At 34.9% G+C, this 20,042-nt stretch overlaps 1 protein-coding gene across 2 annotated transcripts; it reads right to left on the bottom strand.

Annotated features, from left to right (window-relative positions):
• Positions 1–429: 429 nt before the first annotated feature.
• RPA1 (replication protein A 70) lies at positions 430–19,983 on the bottom strand. 2 transcript variants are annotated; one of them, XM_069830262.1, is made up of 13 exons: positions 19,385–19,983; positions 19,251–19,298; positions 17,778–17,980; positions 17,082–17,233; positions 15,469–15,580; positions 14,759–14,921; positions 8,801–9,005; positions 6,770–6,882; positions 6,405–6,648; positions 4,335–4,492; positions 4,163–4,246; positions 1,599–1,790; positions 430–593 (listed from the first exon to the last, which is right to left on the bottom strand). In XM_069830262.1, exons 1-13 carry the CDS (start codon positions 19,415–19,417, stop codon positions 477–479), a joined length of 1,824 nt encoding a protein of 607 aa, XP_069686363.1. In that variant the 5' UTR covers positions 19,418–19,983; the 3' UTR covers positions 430–476. The 2 variants fall into 2 exon arrangements, with proteins under 2 accessions (XP_069686363.1, XP_069686364.1); XM_069830263.1 differs by having other exon boundaries at positions 15,469–15,574; positions 19,385–19,541.
• Positions 19,984–20,042: the final 59 nt, after the last annotated feature.

The raw sequence follows: 20,042 nt of genomic DNA, 5'->3' as shown, positions 1-20,042 counted from the left end.
ATGCCTAGTTTCTTTAGAAGTTCCTATCATACTTTTTTTTATTTCAACTTTAATATATTGTATTCTAAGTTTCTAGAATATTCTGTTTTGTAATAACCAAACATGTGTGGGTTAAACTTTGCACAAGTTTCGTTTTAAATCCGGCTGAATTGAACTATGCTGCACAAATGTAATAGCTTGTAAAGGATTGCAAAGGAAACTATGGTATTCTTGAAAGAAATGTACAACAGCAAGTTACTGAATAAACGTTATTAACACAACTTTATTTTTGAGTGGTTGAAGGAATACATATATATGATCCAACTAATACAACCAATTTTACCACTAAAAAAAAAAATAAATAAAAACTTCAAAACCTAAATGTATAAGAAATAAGTGATTTTTAAAGTAAAGATCTTATGCTTGTACATACATTTTTCAAAAGTGTGGTTTATGTTTTTTTTTTTTTTTTTTTTTTTTAAACACAGATTTACATTCTACGCGGAACTACCAACACCAGCCATTTCTTTAATCTCAGTTATTAATCTTCTGTTGTGTTCCTTCAGATTCAGTGGTTTTGCTTCTACTGCTGTAACTTTCAGCCGATTCTCATCCTGAAATGATACAATGTATTGCATTAATTACTGGCTTTTAAAGAACCCAGAGGTTCATTGCCACCCTCACATAAGCCCACCATTGGTCCCTATCCTGAGCAAGATTAATCCAGTCTCTATCATCATATCCCGCCTTCCTCAAATCCATTTTAATATTATCTTCCCATCTACGTCTCTGCCGTCCCAAAGGTCTTTTTCCCTCCGGCCTCCCAACTAATACTCTATATGCATTTCTGGATTCGCCCATACGTGCTACATGCCCTGCCCATCTCAAACATCTGTATTTAATGTTCCTAATTATGCCGGGTGAAAAATACAATGCTTGCAGTTCTACGTTGTGTAACTTTCTCCATTCTCCTGTAACTTCATCCCTCTTAGCCCCAAATATTTTCCTAAGCACCTTATTCTCAAACACCCTTAACCTATTTTCCTCTCTCAAAGTGAGAGTCCAAGTTTCACAACCATACAGAACAACCGGTAATATAACTGTTTTATAAATTCTAACTTTCAGATTTCTTGACAGACTGGATGATAAAAGCTTCTCAACCGAATAATAACAGGCATTTCCCATATTTATTCTGTGTTTAATTTCCTCCCGAGTATCATTTATATTTGTTACTGTTGCTCAAAGGTATTTGAATTTTTCTTCCTCTTCAAAAGATAAATTTCCAATTTTTATATTTCCATTTCGTAAATTCCGTGAAAGCTTAAACATTTTCAATCACATTTTCACAAAAGCGCACTTATACCCATTTGCTTCTGACCCCCTCAATTGTTTTGATTTGTACGATACAGAATGACTCATACGAAGGGACCACTGTAATTCACAGCCCCATCTCTCGGCATTGGCGGGAAGTTTCGAAGCACTTTCAGTTCGCGAACCAGTAAATGCCTATCCCTGCTTAAGTTGAATGTGTGCTGAACAAAAGAAAGTGTCCTAGCAATTTTCGTTGGATACTACCATTTCCTCTGCCACAACAATCTATTACATTTAGTATTACTTACATTATAATTCTCCATCTTGGCGCGTAGCCTGAAGACATAGGTTTTAAATACTGCATTGACGAACACCTGCTGAAATTCCCTTGCATCATTGAGCAGGTCTCCTAGTTCTTGAGCAGATATTCCCAAGAGAGTTTCAGCCACATCTTGGAAACATGTGATCCACTGGTTGCCTGTGAAGTCTCCCAAACTCACCTGTACACACATACACATGTAAGTAAAGTGTTTGTGCGGGAAATTCCTTAGTAATCAATAAAGTACTAAAGCTTTTAACATTTGGTGCAGCATTAGCTGAATGACTGAAGTATCGGCTTTCTACACTAGCACTGGTTCGAATCCTGGTGGGTCCAAGTGGAATTTGTATTGAACAAAGAATGTCCTTAATGCTGTAAGATGATGTTTAAGAGCCTTTAAATACATGTCATTTGAAATCTGTTATCTACTAGCAATGATGTAACAATATTTTTGTGTAAGATAATTATAGTGTTTTGCTTTCCGAAAAATAGGCTCATTTTTGCGTGTTCAAAAAGGAAGTAGAGGGACAGTAGAAAAGTCTGAAATAATATATGGGTATCCCTAAACTTTTTAGCAACACTGTATAACTTGTGTTGAATAAGCCCGTGGTACAGGCAACACACTGTTTTCTCTGGGTACTCCACTTCCCCTGTGGAAAAAGGTAACTCACCTAGAGAGAATCCTTGCGTAAATAGTCAGGCATCAGAATGGTGCAAATGACTTTTCAATTTTATGAGTAGGAGAAGGAATTTGTCTGTTTATAAGGGCGTCCGTCCATTCTTGCAGATAATGTAATACAGCGGACATCAAAAACTTCAGGCCCTTCTAAGACGACAGCAGTAAAGAACAGTTACATAAGAATTACTATTTGAATTAACGAAGCAGAATACCAAACTCCACGTAAGTTAAGTCAGCTGTTCTGTAGTAATTGGTCATTGTGGTAACGTCGCATCTCTCACTACCAACATAACTCTATGCTGTCAGGTGCAAGTTTATAAAGGTCTGGGTATAGGCCCTTTTCTCCTAGCAGATTTGCACTATGTTATTTCTTTTCCATCTGTGGTACTCTTGTATAACAGAGCAGTTTGAATTTTGAAGTTTCCATGTCACAGTACTTCACTTCAGACAGAACTCAAATAGTGATGATGCAACCATTGTGTATACTGCACCTACTGCTCTCGAAGTCTCAAAGTGATAATGGTCGCTCGCCTGTGACTGTGTTCACTTTTAGTTTCATCATCATCAGTCGTAGTTGGATAGAGTTATAATCTGTCAAATTATATACAGCTGTTCAACAAACGCTGTAGATGACATCCACCAGATGAAACATATTTAAATGAGACTGACAACAATGCAGAAATCAACATTTTGATTTTCCTACATTTCAGCCTGTCACAAAAGTACTGTCCTGTTTCCTGTCCAGATCCACTTTCTTCCTAGTCCACAAACTGAAAATTCGGTGACAAGAGAGAAATTCTGAAGAAATTTACAAATTCAAGTCGAATCTCATGAGAAGCCACAGAAATATGACAAGAACTCAAAAGAAAAATGGTGGAAACAGCACTAGGTCAATATATAACTAAGGTAAGTAATGTTTTTGTTACCAAATTTTGGGTATTTCTATTAGTCACTTTGTGTAGAGGTTGATTTTTAAGAAATATGACATTTGATCAGAACATTTCAGTTTTACATCTGGTTTAATCAAGTTTTTTGGAAACACTCTCTGTTGCAACGATTATTTATGTTTGCATAACAAATACTGGGTGTTCAGTTCAAAGTGTGTCATTGCTTGCTGTATGCCGTCATGTGGCTAGCCGATGAGCCTAGAGAATTCAATCTTCCTACACTTCCGCAGAGGCGTATTACCTAAATGCGAGAGAAGTTGCCTAGCAAGTACGGCGTTCATTCTGAAGAGTATGTACTGATACGTACGGTAACGCCGGTAGTGGCAGGAATGTGAACTGTTTGGAAATATGTACTGTCGGGATATGGGGAGAGGGTTAAGACGATTACTTACGTATTTGTTGACATTAACTTCGACGGTCAAAATGGACACGGAGCATTTGATTTGTGTTGTGGAATGTTACCGTACGCAACTGATGATAACAAATACCCTGCGTACGACTTGCCGGCGCAAAACACAGTTCGAAAGAGGTTATGGTAGCACACAGACAGTACAGACCGCCATCTGTTGCTACGACGTTCAAGTTATACCATACACGTTCTCAAGTTCAGATTGAAGAATGCCTTGAATAATAGGCAACTTCTCTGACATATAAGCTGAAACTCGCTTCAAATCGGTGACTCAACAACAGTGACGTCATGACACACTTTGAAATGAACACCCAGTAGTGTTCCACCATGCAACTGTATGACGTAGAACACTACTTTAGTACCTTCTGAATAAAGCCAAACTATAGGACTTTTAGTAGCTTTAAATCCAATGCTTTCAGCAGGAATCGAACCCACGAACTGACTGAAATAGCGAGCATGATAACCACCTAAGCATCAAGTCTTTGAAGTAAAAATACAATTTGTATTACATTACTTACAGAAAGGAGAAGCCGGAATTTGAAATTGGGGTATTCTCGGTTGCACTTTTCACATCTGTACATTCCGTTGTTCTGATCAATAACCTGGAATAATAGCACAGTATATCAGTTACGTACCCTTATTTTCTCAAAGGCAAATTTAGTCGCATGTAAATGAATGATGTAAGCTAACCTTTTTGTTGCATTCGGGAGTGGGACAGGCCTTGTAGAGTGAATTCTCTGATCGCACTATAAGCAGAGTTCCTGTACATGAAAAGTAATCTGGTTTATCTCCACAACCAAGCTGATTTTCTTGTGCCTCCTTCAGTGTCATCCAGTTAGAAGTTCCACCTACAATATTAATAATGATAATAACAGTAATAAATAACAATTCCCTCATTTTCAGAGGTATTACCAGTAAATTTTAAATACTGTATTTGCGAGCATATAAGACACAATTTTTTTGTTTGAAAATTGGGTTTGAAAAACAGGGTGCATCTTATATGTTGAATGGGTCAAAGCTTCATGGGATGCTGTGAAAACTGAAGTGGATATTAAAGAAAATTTGGTTTCAAAAACTGGGTGCATCTTATATATTGAATGGGTCAAAGCTTCATGAGATGCTGTGAAAACTGAGGTGGACATTAAAGAAAATCGAGTTTGAAAAACAGGGTGCATCTTACATGTTGAATGGGTCAAAGCTTCATGAGATGCTGTGAAAACTGAGGTGAACATTAAACAAAATTGGGTTTGAAAAACAGGGTGCATCTAATATGTTGAATGGGTCAAAGCTTCATGAGATGCTGTGAAAACTGAGGTGGACGTTAAACAAAATTGGGTTTGAAAAACAGGGTGCATCTTATATGTTGAATGGGTTAAAGCTTAATGAGATGCTGTGAAAACTGAGGTGGACGTTAAATAAAATTGGGTTTGAAAAACAGGGTGCATCTTTTATGTTGAATGGGTCAGAGCTTCGTGAGATGCTGTGAAAACTGAGGTGGAGATTAAAACATTTAAGAAATATGGCATTAGTAATGCAATGAATGGTACAGAGGACAATTTGTTGTATGAGGACTCAGATTCTCATTAGAAGTTTCAAGCGACTTTTCATTTAGCTCTGGAGATGAATTTCTGGGTATTGACAAAGAAGATTAAATCGAAAGTATACTTACATATTAAAGTTGAAAATATACTTACATATTAAAGTTGAAAGTATACTTACATATTACTTTGTGCTTGAAATACTGTAAATTTATTATAATATTCAATGATAAAGTTTCTTCCCTAAGAACCAGCAAAAAGGGGATGCACTTTATACAACATCAAATACGGTATTATAAATTTTCCATCTGTTTTAATTTTTAACAAATTTAACAATTTTAGACATAAAACATGCCACTTTTCAAACACTATTTGGCACAACTATATTTGACTCTTTATATCTCCTCTTTTTTAAAACGTCTGTAGCCTCTATCCACAGCAGAAATGAAACTTATGCTGGAAATGTGTAGTAAATCTTTTTTAAATGTTTGAGCAATGAGAGACGACAAATTAGGGTTGATGTTTAGTCAACTGTTCGAACACAGGTCTGAACCTCACAAATGAGACCAATAACACACCACTTATGAGGCAACTAGGCCAGGAAATAATGTGATAGGGTGGCCAGTTCCCTTCCCCCTCCATTGCATACATCGCCGACTAGCTACATATTACACTAGTCAGACTTCAGATGCATACAAACAATTGTTCTTTCTCTGACACATATCATCAAGTGAGATGTACTGCCTGATACTAGATGTGCATATCAATGGTATAGTAACAAGTATTATTAGAATAAGTGAATTGGAGATCAATAAATTAATTATAAAAATGTCAATTTTCAATTTATTAAGCCATTAGACTTTAAAGGAGGGAGAGTAGAAGAAGTTAGATGGACGCAGAAGTGAGAGATTATATTAAATAGTGAATGAATGTAAGGGAAAGAGTAGGATACAATAATGAGGGAATGTAAGTAAGAGGCATGAATCTAAATTATAAGAGAGTCTACAAAAAGTATATCTGTAATGAATGTAATTGTGGCACCGAATACAAAATTGTGAGGTCCACATTAGATGGATGTAATTGTTGACACGAAATATGTCATATTATATATCGTATCAAATCATTTGACAAGTGAAGACATTTCATCTATTGTCTAACATTAAAGGGACTGTGGATAAACTGAGTATTATTATGGAATTGATACAAAAAACGCAAGACTTACCACCTACACCTCCTGTGCGGGTTGAAATACTTTCTTGTTCTTGTGTTGAACCCACATTATCAAACCAGCCACGAAGTTTGTGGGCTTCTGTGATATCTGGATTAATTTGGAGTACACTGGACTGCATCAAAGAAACGCTTCTTCCACCACCAAATTCATTTATGCGCCCATTCTTCACAGCAATAACTGGCTGAAGACTTCCATCAAATTCTTCTGCTTGAGATCCCCAGAGTGACAAAACAACCTACAGAAAGATATAATACTGCATAAACTGAGCACGCATGTACTTCATACCAATTTAGAGAGAGAGGCTATAGATTGCTTAACTGGCTTCTTTTTCATTGTCTGTCACATTAGTTACTCACACCTGTGTTCGTCTGGTCAACAACAGTTATATCCCGCTTCCTCAGTTCCCTGTTCGTGTTTCTGGAAATCAAAGTCTGCACATCACTGCTACTTTTGCAAACTCCAATGACATCTGAAACAATTTGAGTAAGATTAACGTAATACAGATCTAATAGTTTTTAGTCAGCTGAAGTTGAAAAAAGAATAAGTGAAGGAAGAAGTATAATTGGCATGTTGAACTCCGTTCTTTGGAGTAGAAACATTTTAAATTAAACAAAAACCCCGAATTTATAAGTCATTGGTACAAAGTGTTATTTATATGGGGCAGAATCTCGAACATCAGACAATACATGAAGACAAATTATTGGCTCCTGAAATGAACTTCTGGCAGAGAGCAGCAAGAAAATCAAGAAGAGGAAACATTAGAAATTGAAGAATAAAATTAGAGAAATTAATTTGGCAGAAAAGAATGTTATTAAGTAACTGAAGAAAGAAGATTAAAACTGGTTTGGACACTTGAAGAGGATGAAAAATGGAAGAATACCGAAGATGATAGTCAAGGAAGCTTTTAACAGAAAAAGGAGCATCTTCTGTGGACCTCTAGAAAAATAACTAAGGAAGAGACTAGTGAAGTGCTTTGTATGGGGCAGAAACATGGACGTTACTACGAAGTGAAGAGAAGCGAATAGAAGCATTTGAAATGTGGATATGGAGAAGAATGGAATGTGTGAAGAAAGAATGATGCTGAAACTGATCAGGAAGAGAAAAAGGAACTGGTTGGGTCACTGGCTGAGAAGAAACTGCCTACTGAATGATGCACTGGAAGAAATGGTGAACGGGAGAAGAGTTCGGGGTAGAAGAAGATATCAGATGATGGACGACATTAAGATATATGGCTCATATACGGAGACAAAAACGAAGGCAGAAAATTGGAAAGACTGGAGAAAGATAGGTTTGCAGTGAAAGACCTGCCCTTGGGCAGAACAATAAATGAATAAAATGAACCGAAGATGATGCTGAAGTGGAGTGCGGAGGGAAGAGGGAAGGAGAAGAAGGTGCTGAGGATAGAGATTTGTGGAGAAGGAAAATTTCTTTGGGTGAAGGATAATTACTATATTGTAGAAAAATCCTAATAAGAAGTTTTTAGGAACATCAGTAAGTTTTTTTTTACACTTTTCAAGGGACATGGGGAAAAGTGATGTAAAGTGAGGGAATTACTTTAATAGTACAAAATTACGGTAACCTACAATCTCATAAAAGCTTACTCACAGAATAAAATGACATTTTTAACTAGTTTTTTTTTTCTGTAAATTAGGAAATCAAAATCTGTTCACCCTTAATGTCACAGATGACCAAGTGATAATTGCACAAAATCACTTCGATTTATAATTAAAAGTAAAGACAGTGAACATGTATAGGAGTTATGGTCAAATTACAAAAATCAAAATATTTGGCAATTAATAGTATTGCAAAGTATCAAATTGAATGCAGGAACAGAAAGAAAGCAAGTTGAGTATTCTAAATACTTAGGAGCAATGACAAATAAAACTGAAGGTTTGGGAAAAGGGAAATTAAAACACTCAGTGAAACAAAGAAAAAAAGTTATACCTTGTTTAAATTCAATTTGGTGGTACAAGCATATAAAGAAACAAAAATATACAGTATATTGGAAAAGTAGTGATGGAATCTGTTTTGGGATATGAAAGTGAAATTTGGGTATTAAATAGAAATTTAAAAAGGAAAATCATGGTAGTAGAAATGGGTTACATACTTGCAAAGAAATGCAAGAATTTCTACACTGGAACATGTCAGAAAATGAAGATAAGTAGAATTGAAAGAAAGCAGTTAAATTGGCGTGAACACCTTTTGAAAATGCTGGAGCAAAAATTATACAAATGGAAATCATCAGGGGGACAAAAAAAAAAATGTTGGAAAGACATTAGGAATCTGAAAATGCAAGATACACAAAACAGAAGACTTTTAAAAATGGGCATGGATTACACAGCAGATTATACTGACTATTGTGGTATGCACTGAGTTTGTTGACTTACCAACTATTGAGTTCGTGTCCATCTCAGACAACTTATTGATTGGTGTGAAGTCGAATGTGAGGGTTGGAATGTCAGACGTGTCTTCATTACAGGGGATCACTTGAGTATCATTTGTGAAAGTCATCTCATAATCATTTTTAATATTGGTAAACTTCTTGTTTGCAGTTTTCAGTATACATCGTGAAATTAGGTATACACTGTTTACCTAAAATAAATACAAAAGAAGTTTCCAGAAACACATTAAGGTACATGCATTCATTTTAAGATAATGAAAGGAATAATTATTTATATGAAAATTGATTAGCAAGCCTGCATACAAGCAAACTGTATTAAAATAAAAACTGGAAATTAATTCCTATCAAGGGGGTATATACACTTTTTGCTAGTATAAATTTAGTAAAATTCAAAATTTAATTTTTAATATATTGTGAATTAATTTTGCACTAGAATTTGGTATAGCGATTAGACACTAGGTTAATCAACAATTTCAGAACCCAAGAAACTTTTCTGTTAAGGGTAATTATATTTTTAAATTGAGAGTGCAATTTGTGCAGGAAAAATTACTTTCACTGATATCCATGTACAATTTTGAATATTTTAAAACACTTTCTTCTCTCTTTTATTCATGTGTGTTAATAAATCGTGCCATTATCAGTTAAATATGTAAATAATATTTTTTGCCATTAATTGTAAAATTTAATTATTTTTACATACATAATTATTAATGAAAAAAGAATCTGAAATTATAGAAGTGCTAAAGGCAGGTTTTGTTTTCCAGTATGAAATACATTTGCATGCAAAATTTCAAGAATTTAGCTAAAAAAAAAATGAAGTTATGAGGAAAATTGATTTGGAAAACGTAAGTTATGGGCAATGACAAACTTACCAAAGACAATAAGTTTTGTCCACATTTAAATGGCCAAATCAACTGACAAAGTCTCACATTTTAAGCTGCATCTCCACTGATAAACATTTAACAACACGTTAAATGTAAACTGTTTACTGTTAACATCCCAACTTGATTGAACATGTTAATGCTAATTTCATTTTACACTTTGTCCACACTGTTAAACATGAGTTTCTTTGCCCATACTGTAGTGTCTTATTTTCAAACCTTGAACAATGTACTAAGATGAAGAGGACTTTGCTTTTGTAATTGCCTCTTTTGCTCGAAAAGGAGAATGTGAATGCGGCAAAAGATGCAATGCATAAGACATTCTAAATGAGCTTAAAGTTGAAGATCGATTTGGATTTAAAAACTTTCTGAGAATGTCAGAACACGATTTTAACATAGTGCTGCATAAATACTTCCTGTTATATCAAAGAAAGACACACAAAAGCAACCATTTCACTTCACCTGCACCATGGAATAACTCTGCATTTCTTGTCTTCTGGAAGATTCTTATACAAGTATCATGTACTTAGTGAAGGTATACAGGCAACAGATCTCAAAAATTATTCCTGAAGTATGTGAAGCAATTATGTCATCTTTGTTGGAAGGACACATATGTTTACAGAAATAACTGGAATAAATAATTTTATAATTATTTTATTTAGACTAAGAAATTGGATAGACAATTGAAAAGGTTAATAACAATTAAGTGAACAAGTAAATACACGGAAACTGGTATAAGTATAGCATATACAGGATGAAGTATAATTAATTAATTTCAGTGGGTTATTCTTTGAGATATTTCAAGCAAAAAGTGTAATACAACGTTGCTGGTTTTTGCTTCCTTTTCGAGATAAAAATTGTTTTAAATGAAACATTTCATAATGTGTTTTGGGAAAGCCACTGATTTAATTCCTAATATGCTCAGTCAATTTAAGAGAGCAGTGTACTATGATAATAAGCAATTGAAAGAATTTTAGTTTTGTCCTTTAAATGTGCAGAAATTTGAGCGGAACAAATGTAACTTTTTGTTCTGCAAAGAAAGTGTATAAAAGGAGGCAAAAACGAGCAAAATTGTATTTAATTTTTTGTTTTAAGTATCTCACATAATACCCCCTGAAATTAATGACATTACTTACGGATCACCCTGTATATTAGTTAAAAATCAATCACATCTTCAATCTCAACTCTCATCAGTTATCACATAAGGAAGTTATAGGCATTAGTTGAGCAATCTTCGCATCATGTATCAGTTTTTGGATATTTAATTTCAGAGTTTCACAGACCACTGGATCTTGAATCTGGCGCAGCTCTATAGCTATAAGTTCTCCAAAAACATCAAACCCATCCCTATTTCCACACTGCAAAAGGCGTTTCTGCTTTGATGCTGCTATTGCCTTCATTGTCTCTATAACAGTAGAGACGAACTCATCAAATTTTCTTTTCTTTGCAGTGCGTCTAGGGGTAGATGGAATGGTGGAGGATGACGTGTTTGCAGTAGCCTCATTTTCGTTAACCCTCGTCTCATCATGATGATCATATTCAACATCACTCTCTCCATCCTCAGATTGTGTGGTCTGTGAGTCGCCTTCCTGTATGAAGAAAAGAAACATAACTTAATATCAAACATTACATTTAATACAAATAAATAGTATATATCGGGTCTATATTTACGTTTTTGGTTTCATGAAACATTTTGTGATCAATATCGGACAGAAAAGGAACAAGCATTTTCTGATAAATGAAATTTTGTCATTATGATGGAGAAATGGACGAGAAACGAGGTTCTGCAAGCACCATTCAAGAGTGGAAGATCAAGATGATCATCATCCTCGACTTCAGGAGTTGAGCCATTTTGGTCCATTCTGCCTCCAGGTTGTAGTTATTATTGTTGGTCACTCCATCTCCGTTCCACATTTCCATTGTGAAGTATACTGTAGTATAGCCTCTGACAATCTGTTCTCTTCCATATGTAATAAATGTTCTTTACATTTAATTCTGTAGTTTTTCATTGTATCATATTATTTACTCCTCGTTCTGTTTGAATGCTATTATTGCAGTTTTTGTCCGATAGGATGTATCCTGCTCCTGTCCTCAGCAACCACATTTCAAGTGTTTATTTGTCTTATTTGGTCTTTCCTGGGTGTCCAACTTTCAGTCATATTCAGTGGAATGGCCATCACTTTATAAAATTTCAGAATTGTTTCTCTTCTTACTTTCTTAACTAAAGTTCGTTTCAATGTTCCACGAAATTGCCTAAATCTATTTATTTTTATGTTGATGGCTTTATTTTTATTATACGATATCTGGCATATGAAATAATTAAAGCAGTTAACTTGCTCAATAATTCTCTTCTGTATTACAATTTTTGTTCTTATTGTCAGTAGATGTCTAAAGGTCATTTGTGGAAGTTTGTATTTCAATTATGAACACAGTTCTAGTATTTTTCTCCCAGCATTAATATAGATGCTTTCTACAGTTCCACTTTTGTGGACATTGGCTTCCAAGGTAGAATGTCAGATGCTAGAGGATTCAGGAATACATCGTTTTAGGACTTATTCCAAAGCAACAGGTAAACCTGCCACCCTTAATTGTTAATTGGCAGACAGTATTCTGTTCCGAATGTTATAATTGGAGACGAAGTATTTCCCCTAACAGGGAACATGCTTTGGCATTTTCTCTTCAGTTTTCATGGTTTTCAGAAAACCCATGGGAGTTTCAGTGGATACTGCAATTTCTGGAGTAATGAAAGTACATAACAGACGAAACAGTAAATCAAGGGCAATATATTCTCCACCAGAGTTATTTAACTTTGAAAATACAGACACTGGTATCAGTGTTCCTGGAACTTGGAGAAATGAAGGAGAAGTGGAGGATCTTCGTTCTTTACAGAGGGTTCCAAGGAAAAACACTCTTTCCACAAAGAAAGTGCGAGAAGAGTTCTTCAAAAGTGAACAGGGGATGGTACCTTGGCAGATCAATAAAAGTTAGGTTATAATTATTTACTTTAGCGATACCATTTGTATCCACTATTTCTCTTCTTCTTCCTGTGTGATTTCCATCCAGCTATAGGCCTCTTTAGACTACCGGTATCCCTCACTCTCCAGAAGTTAGGTTAGGTGAGTTTAGGTTATGTTCGTCATGAGGTTTTGCAACCACACTTCGACTTGCTTTTTAGCAGTGTATAATATTTCCGGTCCACAGTTGTGAAGTAATGGTTAGCATGCCTGACCGTGAACAAGCAGGTCTGGGTTCAAATCCTAGTTGAGGTTTTTTCCAGGGTTTTCCCTCAACCCATTAAGAGCAAATACTGGGTAACTTTTGGTGCTGGACCCTGGACTCATTTCGCTGGCATTATCACCTTCATCTCATTCAAACACTATATAACCATAACAGATGAAAAACCGTCGTAAAATAACCAATTTGCCGCATTAAAAAACAAAACGGTTTTTATTTACTTTCACTGACCGTTAATAACGTCTACATACTGCATTACATCATTCACTACATGTTCAATTACTTCCATAAACAAGAGACAAGTACGCTATTGCTAAAATAAATGTCAGTTAGGTTAAGTGAGGTGCTTGGCTGCAAATTACAGGTAACTTGGAAAAACCTGTCTATACTTCTGTTATTGAAATACACTGTGTACACTATGGATTGTTGAAGAACTTTAATATTGAAAGAATGTTCATTCTATTGTGTTTCCATTTATCTACTGTAATTTATTTGAAAAGTTTGTAGTTTTTCATGATATGTACTAAGATTAATGGATTTAATCTCCACTAGTTTGAAGAATTTTTCTATTTGTCTTCTTGTATTCTATGCGGTTTTTTCTTACTTGTAGCAGTAAAAGATATTGAGTTTTAGCATACAACTTTTTAATATCTAGTTTGTATTAAGTTATCAGTCATAATGTTAATTTAGCTAAATGAATAGGGTGAAATCATAGAAGGCCATGATTTAATCTTGCAAGACATAATGCAATTTATTAGCCTAGTAATGCTGGTAAAGTTCAGTTACCTGTAATGTGCACTCGTTCAAAGTCACTCAGATACCATGCAAATGTTTGTAACTGACAAAATATTTCTAGATTTTGTATTACTTAATATGATTAAACTTACCACTTGAGAAGGAAGGCTGGTTCTTGTTTTATTCGTGTTATTTCCTCCCCTAATGAAACTCATCGCCTCAAAATCAAACCATTTCGACATGTATATGTCGTCCACGCTGCTCCCAGACTTCCTGCTTTTTTCATTTTTTGCAGTTCCCAACTATACCGCGAACGGAGGAATGAGGTTTCTTTCAGTGTTTTCTCGAAAACAGTTAAATAATAATTCTCTAAAACTGTTCACCTTTTTTGTTTCGTCTCTGTATATTTTTTCAGAGACATCCCACAAACAAGGCCTTTTCAATAGAGCATTAAACAATTCTAACGTCTTTTCTTTCGTCCACTCCATTACTTCAAACAACTTACAGCTAGCACCGAGTTGTTCCTAGTTATGCGCCCCGGAAATCGGAAGTTAGTTGTTGCCATGGAAACTATACGAACTTTGTTGAGCTGTACCGATGCTGCACGAGCAAATGAACTGACTTAACAAGTTTTCCATTGCTGGTGGAAAACACGCCAACACGTTAAAAAAAGTGTTAACTTCAACATCCTCAGTCAACAAGTTAAGTCAACTCAGAGTTGAAATGTCCTATACTTGTCAAATTCAACATGTCATATTTAACATGCTGTTGTTAAATGTTTATCAGTGGAGATGTAGCTTTATGTCGTAACTCGAAAAGTATTAGAGATATTTAAACATTTTTTTACCATACTGAGGAAAAGTCCATGCAACAAAAAGAATTTTTTTTTCTGGCTTCCAAAAGTGTATATGTCCCCTTAAATTGATGCTATTTGTTATTATGATACTGTAGTCCTGGTAGTGTAATGGTTAGTTTCTTTTCTCTGCATGCGATTTTTAGTCCATTAAAATCTGGGCCCTATGCACAGTAGTATACTGACTGCTAACTTTCTGAAATAATAATATGTCAATTTAGAAAGGTGTATAATATGCTACCTCTATAATATCGTAAAATTTGTCACATTGCTCTTTGAATGCCGTTGCCCGGATTTCTCCACTTTCGTCCACCAGATCCATTGAAAAGAGCTTTCCTTCTCCTCGGGCATTAGCCCAAGTTCTTACAGGAGACTTGCTTGTAACACGAGCTTTGATGACCCACCTAAAAATATTCACAAAATACGTAAGTTATTTTACAAACAAATTTCAGAGGAAAGAGAGGGAGGCAAGCAATAAAAGCAATAAAGGGATCTTCTTCATAATTATTATGTAATACTGTCTACTATTAATATTTATATGTAATATTATAAGCTATGAATAAAACAGCTACGCTTTGGTTTTCCTATATTGTCATTAATTTCGTTATATTACAGGCATATTAACAACTCATTCTCTGAATAATTTTGCAGTTTTGAAAATAACATTAGATTGTGCAACAAGTAGAATATTATCACCCGTATTAAAAGCAACCTCAAAAACAGTAAATAAATTTAATTTCTGACTCTTTAATTTTTGTTGGAAAATTGCATGTTCAAACCTTATAGTTTCAAAAGAATGATAGGATTGCACAACAACAGTATCATCCAGTATTGAAATTAGGCTGAAGAACAGAAGTAAAGTTTTGTACCTTCTTATTAATCTTTGCTGAATATTTGCATGCATGTAATTATGCTCAATGATATTATAAAAAGAAATATTCTGCTACTCACTTGTTCTGGTAAGGACTGAGACTGGATATTGGATGAGTGTGCACACTACCACCAGGGGAAGCCAGCACTGATGATGCATTGTTCACATTGTTCATCGGTTGGTTTACTGTTGCTAAGAAGAATTTAAGTCAAACATAAATCTATACAGTAATAAATTGGGGAAGTGTAACAAAAGAATTCAGAACATTTGTCTTAGGATTATTTTCAGTTCCTGAAGACTACAAGCTAATATCCATCAATTTATTTAATAAACAATGAACAACAACATTGTTTTAACATTTAACACTGCAAAAATAAATAAATTAAATTTGTATTGCTAACCATATGAATTCAGAAAGTATGAAAATCTTTTTTCAATAATTATTACCTACGTAGTTTACAATAAATAGAATAGAAGGCAGCGAAAAATTTCAAATAAAGATCAGTATATCGCACCCCTAGTATACTGTTGTAACTCCCAAAAATTGAATTTTGAGTTACATGCAGTTTTGTAATCTTTATTAAATCTTCTATTAAACAATAGAACTGTCGTACCACTAAGATCAAGTGCAAAGTCTGCAGGGCTCATACTGATACTTGATAATCCTGAGTTTTCATACAGCTTTGAAATGTTAATCTTGCATTTACTCAAAACTAACTTATGGTAGTTAGAACAGTATTATTTTAAGGGTGCGATATATTCAAGAAATGTATTTTCACGAATAAAAAAAAAAAAAATAAAAAAAAAAAGTAGGAGTAATATAGTGAAGCAAAACCTGGAAGAAAATCTTTATTATCACCAATTCAGCAAGACAGAATTACCCTTCATTCCACACAAGAAGACTCCGCATGTAAACAAATGCACATGTCTGAAGCCCTTTCTTTTGGCTAAGAACCTCTTTATAGTGCCTAGAACACCAACATTAATTAGTTCCCTGGCTGGAAGCATGCCTGTTATATGTTTTCAAAGTATTAATGGCAAACTGGAAATATGATATTTGAAGCAGCTGGAAAACTAATTAAGACAGTCAAGATTGAATCTGATTTGTAGGCAGGATCAACAGCTTACAGTTGCAATGTGGCGTGATAACATATCAAGGAGGTTGTGTAATGGTGCATCAGAACTCAAAACACTAACCCAAACAAAGAGATGGAAACGGTAATCAATCAGTTTCTGTTACTGTTTTCTCCTTGTGCTGTATTAAAATATTGTGTCGTGCTGTGTTAAATTGTGTGTTGTTAACTTCCTGCGACATATGTAAAGTAATAGTGCAAGCTATAATGGCTAGCTAGTTGCCGGTATTTCAGGCCTAAACATCATGAGATCATAAGGGGAAATCCTTTATAAACAGTTCGTTATCTGATGTAGAGGTTTCATAATGTAAGAACCATAATATATTCTTGTAAAAATCCCGCATTCATTCGATGCTTTATGTTAGGTTGTTAGTTTAAAATAATTATATGTTATGTCACATCATCTATCATTGCTCCGTATGCCTCATTTTTCTGACATGAAAAAGGACCAATCAGTGGTTGGGGTGTGGAATGGTATTGTGGTATGTTTGTTGATTTGCGGAGTCTTCTTGTATGGAATGAGGATTAGTGTGGCACAACAGAAACTTGTGAAGACTTACGCTTGTGTTGAATTGGTCTGATAGTTTGCTGCTGTTTAACAGCATTTTTATCTGCTTCTCCACTTTCACTCAAGGGTTTAGGATCGCCAATTTTGAAACCCACTTCAGTTCCCATAGCCAGTACTTTTACACCTAGTATAACCATCACACGTCTAGAAACAAATAAACAAAATAAATTATTGTACATATTGCTTCTTATTCCTGTCATACATTCACAGAACCTATACGGTTTGGAAGAGATGCTTTGTCCAGTTTAAACCTCACACAATAAGCCAGAGGTAAAACTCTAGTCTCTTTGATGAGGCAAATATAATATCGAAGCATGCAATAGTATTAACAATCAAAATCGATATCAACTTTTGAGAGAGAGGGGGGGAGTGAGGGAGGGGGAGGGAGAGAGAGAGAGGGGGGGAGGCGGAGGCGGAGGGAGAGGGAGAGAAAAACACACACACCAAAAAAAACCCACACGCACGCACACAGTGATTGATTGTGACAATGAAAATATCCATGGATAACAAAGAAGACCATGGTACAGCACATAAAGTACAACCTCAATATCACTTTTAATGGTTTGGGCATAGTGAATGGTTAATCGAAAAAACAGCATTTTTATAGCTCACGAAGATCTGTGCTTTCATTTTTCCTCTTGTAACATAGGTATCTACATGCAATTGTTGATTTCATGGTGACACGTACTTATCTCCTCTATCTGCATTTGACACCATACTTGTGATGTACCGTGTGATCTGGATCACTGTGAAATCACAAAGTTCTCCTGATGTTACTTTATCATTCAACTGCGTTGCCAACATTGCAAAGCTGTTAAGATGTTTTCCATCTGAAACCAGCAGACGAAATCGGTCTGATGAAGCACTGGTACCAGCAATCTTCTTGTGGCCCTGTGGAAAAATGATAATAACTTCAAAGTTCCTCCTTAGATTATTGGCAAATACTTTAAAACTGGCATATCGTCGCTTAAGGTGCAAATATTCCTATCCCACAAAATCGTAATTTTACAGAAGAGCAAAAAAAATGTCATTAATTACTGGCTTACATGGTACTGAAATTTTGGTAGATGCGCATCACTTAGACGAATTCAACAGTGCCATAAACTCAATTTCGAACATTTTGAGGGTTATGAGTATTTGCACCTTAAGCTACAATGACTAGCAACCAAAAATGTCACTGTTCGTTATCAGAAAACCACAATTAAAGTCACACAGAGTTAGTGTGCACTCAATGTTGGTTGCTTGACGGTTGTCAGCCCACTTTGAGGTCTGTGGATATAGAGGGAAAAGTTGGATCGGTGTCGGGTATAGTTCCCGGGTAGCTCAGTTGGTAGAGCATTGGTACGTTTAACCAAAGGTCCCGGGTTCGATGCCGGCCCCGGGACAATTTTTCCCTCAAAATTATTCAAATCAACTTTACAGAAGTTATACCTGAAAGCTTGATTTGCTTGAACCAAAAATGATGTTCTCTTGTATTACAAACTGTTAAAGCCTGCTAATTCCTAAACATGGCCCACTGATCAAGTTAATGTTTAACTGCCCCCCATCGAGGGTAGCCCTTACGGACTCGGTATTAAATATATATATATATATATATATATATATATATATATATATATATATATATATATATACACACACACATATATGTAAACAGTAAGTAATGAATAATAAGAAAGAAACAAAAGAAATTCTTGACGTTGAACACGTGTGCTGAAAATAAAATCATATTCACTTTACTAAGTGAGCCCATGTGGTATTTATAAGAGCCGGCAACTCTCATATGCATGACAACCTAAAATAAGGGAATACAGTATGCATACTGGTCTGAGGATAAACTGCTTGACTTTCCATTTACTGCTTAAAATCTGGATGCAGAGAGTGAGCGAAAAGTGTGGAAAATAGGAAGTGCTACGGAGTTATCAGGTACTTTCTTTCAACGCATGGGAAAAGGCGCGGTAGATATTGAATTTTAACCGTTATTATTTTCTTAAATAGTGCAATCTTCGTTCATACTTATTACATCGAATGCTCCTAGTGCCTTGTAGACAAGTTTTTTTTATTTTAGTAGGTTATTTTATGATGCTTTATCAACATCTTAGGTTATTTAGCGTCTGAATGAGATGAAGGTGAAAAAAATATATACTGTTAATCTCCTTACCAGAATTTGCATTACTGGGTCTTCTACGTTGCCACCAGCCAATATGACCTGAGAGTAAACAATGTACAATATTATGAAGCATTGAAATATTAAGAAAATAAACCAATGTTATTAATATGCATAGTAAATCTTACTGCAAGAGATCCTTCTGACAACTGGTATGACATTTTCAACAACCAAGCTGTGAAAAACTAGAAATCTGTAAACATTCCCTAATTGCACTCCTACTCGGAAAGAAACAGGATCAAACAAGACATTGGCAATAAAATTGGCGGGTACAGAAAGGCCAACATTAGCGACAAAACCAGCATGATCGTAACTGTGGAAAGTGGCAATAATATACAATCAATTTCAATTTTTTTTTAAATATTGTGACTATTAAATACTGTAATAATTATATGGAGACATCTTCATATTTATGAAACTATTTTCCAGGACATACATAAGTAGCGTAAATTATGATACAATAAGGGAAGTACGTTCTTGAAGAGGGAAATAAATATCTCGTGTACAAGTCTTAAACAGGTAATGTGACTTTTAAATAATTTATTCTGTTTAAGCTATTATAGTTATTTTACATACATTGCAATTATTATCACAGTAATTGACGCCAAAGTCAATCAAGAGATGTGAACGATATACATATAAAAATTATGCGCACAAAAATTAGTAAAATTTCCCGTTATAAACAAACGGAATTTAGAAGATATATATTCATGTTCGATAGCAAAACATTAGAGGATAAAATTAGCTAATGAAAGGTGTATGTCCCATATTTTATATAACAATGTG

This window comes from Periplaneta americana, chromosome 7 (assembly GCF_040183065.1).
Source record: "Periplaneta americana isolate PAMFEO1 chromosome 7, P.americana_PAMFEO1_priV1, whole genome shotgun sequence".
Taxonomy (NCBI): Eukaryota; Metazoa; Arthropoda; class Insecta; order Blattodea; family Blattidae; genus Periplaneta; species Periplaneta americana.
This window is presented reverse-complemented; position numbering and strand designations above follow the sequence as displayed.

Bases quoted from the DNA above. Each gene is read 5' to 3' on its own strand.
- RPA1 (XM_069830262.1), bottom strand. From the start codon at position 19,417: ATGTCATACCAGTTGTCAGAAGGATCTCTTGCA. The intron at 17,234-17,777 runs GTACGTGTCACC...ATTTGTTTCTAG, and splicing joins AATGCAGATAGAGGAGATAA to ACGTGTGATGGTTATACTAG. The intron at 594-1,598 runs GTAAGTAATACT...GTATCATTTCAG, and splicing joins CCAAGATGGAGAATTATAAT to GATGAGAATCGGCTGAAAGT.